This window comes from Ictalurus furcatus, chromosome 29 (assembly GCF_023375685.1).
Source record: "Ictalurus furcatus strain D&B chromosome 29, Billie_1.0, whole genome shotgun sequence".
Lineage (NCBI taxonomy): Eukaryota > Metazoa > Chordata > Actinopteri > Siluriformes > Ictaluridae > Ictalurus > Ictalurus furcatus.
In genome coordinates this window covers 16,360,656-16,367,126 of record NC_071283.1, presented here as the reverse complement: position 1 = coordinate 16,367,126, position 6,471 = coordinate 16,360,656, and the positions used below count along the sequence as shown (strand labels likewise).

At 40.7% G+C, this 6,471-nt stretch overlaps 1 protein-coding gene across 1 annotated transcript in view; it reads right to left on the bottom strand.

The window, feature by feature from the left end:
* Nucleotides 1–6,471, bottom strand: part of synpo2b (synaptopodin 2b) — an 8,591-nt gene extending 2,120 nt beyond the window's left edge. Inside the window, exons 1-2 of the mRNA XM_053619575.1 lie at nucleotides 6,299–6,471; nucleotides 3,101–5,013 (exon numbers count right to left, since the gene is read on the bottom strand). Of these exons, the coding sequence (XP_053475550.1) occupies nucleotides 3,101–4,723 (1,623 nt within the window). The 5' untranslated portion in view covers nucleotides 4,724–5,013; nucleotides 6,299–6,471. The remainder of the gene's footprint in view (nucleotides 1–3,100; nucleotides 5,014–6,298) is intronic.

Genomic DNA, 6,471 nt, shown 5'->3' with positions numbered 1-6,471 from the left:
CTCTCTCTCTCCCCCTCTCTCTCTCTCTCTCTCCCTTTCTCTCTCCCTCTCTCTCCCTCTCTCTTTCTCTCTCTCTCTCTCTCTATCTCTCTCTCTCTCTCTCCCTCTCCCTCTCTCTCTCTCTCCCTCCCTCTCTCTCTCCCTCTCTCTCTCTCCCTCCCTCTCTCTCTCTCTCTCTCTCTCTCTCTCTCTCTCTCTCTCTCTCTCTGAGATGATTTTAACTTTACGATGCTTTGGGAAACTTTGGTTCTTTAGTTTTTTAGTCAGTATTTAATCACAGTACCCAACTGTTTATAGATGCTATAACACATAAGAACAGGATTTAACCCGTTTCAGACATTCCACAACATTACATGTCACTACAAATGGATTTTAAAAAGTATGGTGTGTTCTTTAATAAATAAGTTATTGCACTTGTTGGTGAAATGGGGATCACAGATGCTGTGATAAGAAAATACTGAACTTCAGGGTGGTATCAGTACCTCCGCGTCATCACCCCACCCTGTCACTCAGCACTTTACTGGAACACAGTACAGACACCATATTTATGATGTCAGTTAAAAATATAAATCAAGTCTGCCGTCAAATTTTGAACTTCCAAAATAATCCAGTGATGTCATTATAACCAAAAGAGTGCTTAATTCTTTCATCAGGGGAACTTTTCAGCACTTACCTCTTGTATAAAGGCACTTGGCTAGTTGTCAGGAGCGGGCCTTACTGAGTTCCTGAGCAGAAGCAGTGTTTAATAAGGAGAGCGTGTTTTAAAGATAGACGTGTGCTGCTATATTTAGGAAGCGTGAACTCTGTTGCAGTGTAAAGTGAACAACATGCAGGCAGACATTACAATACTGCTCAGCTTATATACAACACGTGTCCAAAAGCCTGAGACCTGAAACTATCTACTGAAGATTTCTCAAGCAGGATTCCTTTGTTATCACTGAAATTAGTCAGGAAAAGTTTATTCTTATTGACTGAAAGTAGCACGCAATAGGGAGAGAAAATAATAATGCCGTCAATATTAGCGCTTGTCATTAAAACATCATTAACACTATAACACATGAGTGTGAAATGAAAGTAAAAGATTGAGAAATAATTAGAACACAATCAGATTATTAAAGGTGAATTAATTTTTGTTATAATCTCAGAGTCAGAGCTCAGGATCCTGTGGGATTTAGTTTGGTGGCAGGAGACAGAGTGACTTTGCCTGGGTTTTTATAAATAATTTCATAGACTTAAGAGTACAGAAATAAAAGCCTTTCTTAGCTAAATTTGTACACGCACACATGACAAGAGAAGGGTGTGGAAAAGAGAAAAAGCCACTGAGCTGAAAGAAAGAAGACAGACAGAGCTGGCAGAACATTTTAATACGGTAAGGAAAAAGTCCAAGAAGGAGTGCAATGTTTTAGAGAAATAAAGAAGAACAGGCCAAATGGAACAAGATGTAAACCATATGATCACTTTTACACACGGTTAAAAACAGGACTGTTCTCTAGTGTATATACAAAAATCCCATTCTGCTCAGCAGGGAAACTCACAATGAGGTCATAATGAAGAGAAAATGAACATAAACCTTACAAAGCTACAAAAACAGAAACTATAACCGTTTAACTGACTCAAGAAACAACACTACAGTTTGTGCTCTCGCTTTTGATTAGCAAAAAATACAATTTTTCCATTTTTAGTTTAAACCAAACTCCAAATCCTATAAAATCCAAACACTCCATTTACATTTTGCCACCAGTCCATTTTTAACCAGACAAAATGGCCGCCACCTTTACACCCTTTCCTGACTTTGCTAGGCATACTTAATCCTCAAGATGTAAAACAGGAACAATGCGATCTAATATAAAATACTGTCAAGTAATTCTCATCATCTGGCAATAAAATAACCATACACACATGCTCTCCTGAGATTACAAAAAAATCTCTTTGTCTTAATCAATATGAAATAAATACAAGACTGAAGACTGTAAGTAATCTAAATATTCTTCCTTTAAACAAATAGAAAAAACTTTTTTCTCATTGTATACACATATCCAGCACTTCTTTCAGATAACCAATCTAATATACTCGCTAATCTAATATACTCGCTAATCTAACATACTCGCTAATCTAATATACTCGCTAATCTAACATACTCGCTAATCTAATATAGTCTCTAATCTAATATACTCGCTAATCTAATATAGTCTCTAATCTAATATACTCGCTAATCTAATATATTCTCTAATCTAATATACTCGCTAATCTAATATATTCTCTAATCTAATATACTCGCTAATCTAACATACTCGCTAATCTAACATACTCGCTAATCTAGTATATTCGCTAATCTAGTATACTCGCTAATCTAACATACTCGCTAATCTAACATTCGCTAATCTAGTATACTCGCTAATCTAACATACCTGCTAATCTAACATACTCGCTAATCTAGTATATTCGCTAATCTAGTATACTCGCTAATCTAACATACTCGCTAATCTAACATTCGCTAATCTAGTATACTCGCTAATCTAACATACCCGCTAATCTAACATACCCGCTAATCTAACATACCCGCTAATCTAATATACTCGCTAATCTAATATACTCACTAATCTAACAACATATACAGCATTTCCATGGCAAGTTTTTTAGACACAACAACTGAAAACTGCACAGCTTGAATCATAAAGTAATTATATTATATAACTAACTAACTAACTAACTAACTAATGCTTTTCATACTCTCAAAATAATCTCAGTTCTGTGCTGTTTACATTTTACCGTAGGTGCTTCTTCCCTGTTTTTAGTGCAACATTACGACCGGTCTCCACTGCTTTCCGCTAACAGCTGCTTTTTTTGCAGAAAACTTAGGCTTTGGAGCCATTGGCAAGCTACATCTAGAAATAATTTCACTATTCAGAGGGAGCGAGGAAGTGGAGAGAAAAGCATTGCCCCCAATCCTAGTGGGAGGTGTTGATTGGCTGCTGAAGGTTTTGTTTATTGGGCCATGGTGCGTCATGCATGGTGCTGAGACTTTCCCAATTGCAACCCGTGCAGTGGGACGAGCTTCGGCTGGAGTGGACTGATGAGTGAAGGGATAAGGAGCACTCACCGGTCCACTGGGTTTGGCCAGTGCACCTTGCTGAAAAGACTGGGCACTTCCTGTAGACTGGACAGGGGATGAGGCTTGCAGATAGGTAGTGCTATGGACCTGGGTTCTCTTGGACTCTGCAGGAGGAATGGGGGATGTTTTGGGGCTCGAAACCTTGGCTTCAGCGTTGGAGCTGTAGGTGAAGAGGGATGAGTCCAGCTGGTATGGCTGATGCTTCATCACATCCATAACACTGAGAATTTTTGGTGCTGTCTTTAGTTTCTCCTTGTTTCCTTTGGGCTTCATATTTGAGCTCGTTGCAGGAGATTGTTTCTGTGCTGCTGGAGGGTAGAAAGGGGACACTATGGGGTTATAGGAGACAGGAGGAGGGGCTCGGACATTGGAAGAATATTTCCAGGTGCTTGGCATGGACATTGTGGGTGAGGGGGATCTGGCTATGTTGGCCTGGACCGTCTCAGCATCTACTATAAACTTCTCCATACGTGACTGTCGCCTAGCAAAAAGTTCTGCACCTTTCCCCTTAAGCACTGGGCCATCTGAGGACCCTATTTCTGAGATTGAAGAAATTGGTGGAGCTTTGGATGGACGGACATAAGAGCTTGCTCGTTGGGGTGGACAGGAAACCACAGAACTGGTATCAACTTGAGACTTAGTCCATGGGAACTTTGACTGTGAGGGAGATGCAGTGGCGAGTGCCTGTTGTGATTCTGATGACCAGGTAGGCTTATATGAAGCCGATGGTTTGGTTGGTAAATGGTCAGACACATGCTGCTGTGGCATGGGCCGAGTTGGTGAAGGAGCCCAGGGTTTGGTAGCTGGCTGAGGTTGAGGTGGAACCCAGATCTGTTGTGCTGGAAGAGGACTTGATGGTGTAAGGGGACTGTGGGTGGCATTATCTTCTGCAGACCATGGTGGACAATGTGGGTTGATTGTAGGCTTGGGAAGGACTGGTGGAGGGTGTTTTTGTCTGATGGTTGGAGCTTGCATGAAATTGCACGCCTCTGCACCAAGACTGAAGTAGTCATCCTCTGGAGGTTCTTTAGAGTTGGCTTTATTTGTTCCTCTTCTTTTCATTTCGGGCAGAATTACGGTCTTGATAGCTGGTACCACAATCCTTTCATCACGAGAGGCGATTATATCTCCTGTGGGTGACCACACCTGTGGGCTTGTGTTTACTGGAACAGGAACTTTGAAAATATTTTCAGATTTTTTCACTGTTGGGCTTGGGACATTTCTAACTGGAGAAAATTGTGTTGGGGATTGATTTAGACCAATCAGAAAAGGCTTAGCTGTTCTATTGGACACGAGGGGTTTGGATGCTGAAGAATCTTGCCAGGAATCTAGACCATTTATACCAGTGTTTGGCTGATGAAAGATCTGCTGTTGAGTTTGATGATCCTGATACTTTATTTGCTGTTTGATTTGTTCATTTTGCTGGACATGAGGAATGTCCTCCTGAGGTGGAGGCTTTGAAGATACATCTATCTCAGGTTCCACAAAAGCTTCCACAGGTATGCCTTTACTCCTCAGCTCCTCATGTTCTGCAGCAATTTCATCAATCCTTTGACGGCGTCTTGCAAACATCAAAACCCCTTTGCCTTTTGTCTGTGGAAGGTGCTCCATGTTTTTCCCAGTTACAATGTGTCAGTGCTTCTTCTTGTTCTTGCTTGTAGTTGTAATTAAATTAAAATGATAGTATTCTTATTGAAGTCAGACACTCTTGTCACTTGTTACGCTGCCTTCAACTCGTTACTCATCAGTGTCTCTTCTTTACCTTTTATGACCGTTTCTTGGCACTTCTTCCAAATCAACACCTCCTTCTCCTCACTGTTTGTTGCAGCAGTTGAGAACAGAGCAATGTGTTTACATTCAGATTTAACCTTCTTCAGATGTCTTTCTGCTCAGTCTGAAGCCTAAGAGTGGGTAAGAGGGAGAATAGACCATTTAAATGTTATTTACAAACTATCTAAACATTTAAAATAAATAATAATAAAATAAAATAAACTGTAAATAAATAAATATGCAGCTGACAGTCCTAGTTGTTCTTGGCTTGACCATCGGTCTAGTGAGATATGTAAGAATCACCAGGAGAAAATGGACATTAAAAGATCTTAAAAATGGAGATAGATATGTACTGGACAAGCTCATGGAGATGTACCTTGGCCTGCAGTGGTCAATTTATAGATCTACATAAATCAGTAAGGTTCAATCTAGCATGAGCATGTGAACAGATGTGATGTGACTGTTGGTCTTCTAGCAGTAAATCATCTGATATCCACTCCAAAAACAGGCTTTTTAAGACAGTCTGGCACATTTGGCCATTCTGGAGTTTTATTTTAGGAGCTCAATCATGCATCATAATGTCCTCTGGCAAAAGTGAAACTTCTTTTAGAGCAGCAGCGCTAACCTTGGCTGGTCTGATCGTGCTATAGATGGTGTGGAGAGAGAAATGTTCACTTTGCAGTGGTCGAGCATGTCCTAGCCAAAGAAAGATCAGATGACAAACTGCACATGCTGGTGTCTGTCACAGCTCTGTAGACGAGTGCATGGACTCTGAGGGCTGCAGCTTGCTCCAAAATACTGAACTGGGAATCTGGGAATACATTTTCTCACACAAATCCTAATGCCATTTTTGCAGTCAGATTTAACAGGTCTGAATCAGCTCAGTCATGGAAGAGATCATCTTCTGACTAGTGGATCTGAATCAGCTTTCATCATCCACAGGCTATTATTAAACACAAAGCAAAATGATCTGCGCTGATGATTATGTAAACATCCAGAGGAGTGCCCCGTTCTCACAAGGGATTTAAGCATGCATATTGCGCTACATGCTAATGACACGTGCTACAAAGCAGATAAAAGGTAATAAATGCTAATAACTTTGCTGATGATGGGTTTGAGAAACTTCCTTCATTCAGGCTGTTATGGCTCAGAAATATGCAGACTTCTTTCCCAAGGATGCGTAGAGCCTTTTAAGGTCTGTGAGGTCAGGCTAGAAGCTTTAACATTTCAAGTCATTATGTAACAAAAACTTATATTTAGAGAAACATATTTCTTTTTAAAGTTATATTTCCATGACTCTAATTGTGTCGATACTGAATAAGGTAATGGCAGAGTGAGAGATTAAATATTACACATACACAACAAGGTGGGAGTGAAATGAAGAGGTAAGGAAGTCAAGAGACCAGACGGACTTACGTGTTGGTGTTTGTCTTGTCTGAGGTCTGACGGCTCTGTGAAGTTTAGCGAGCGGAGCCGAGCCCCTGCCCTGCCTGCTCAGCACCCTGGGTTTGAATTCCACCCAAGATACATGACACGGGTAGTGCTGCCTCTCTCCCTCCTCCTCCTTTTCTTCCATCTTCTCCTCCTCT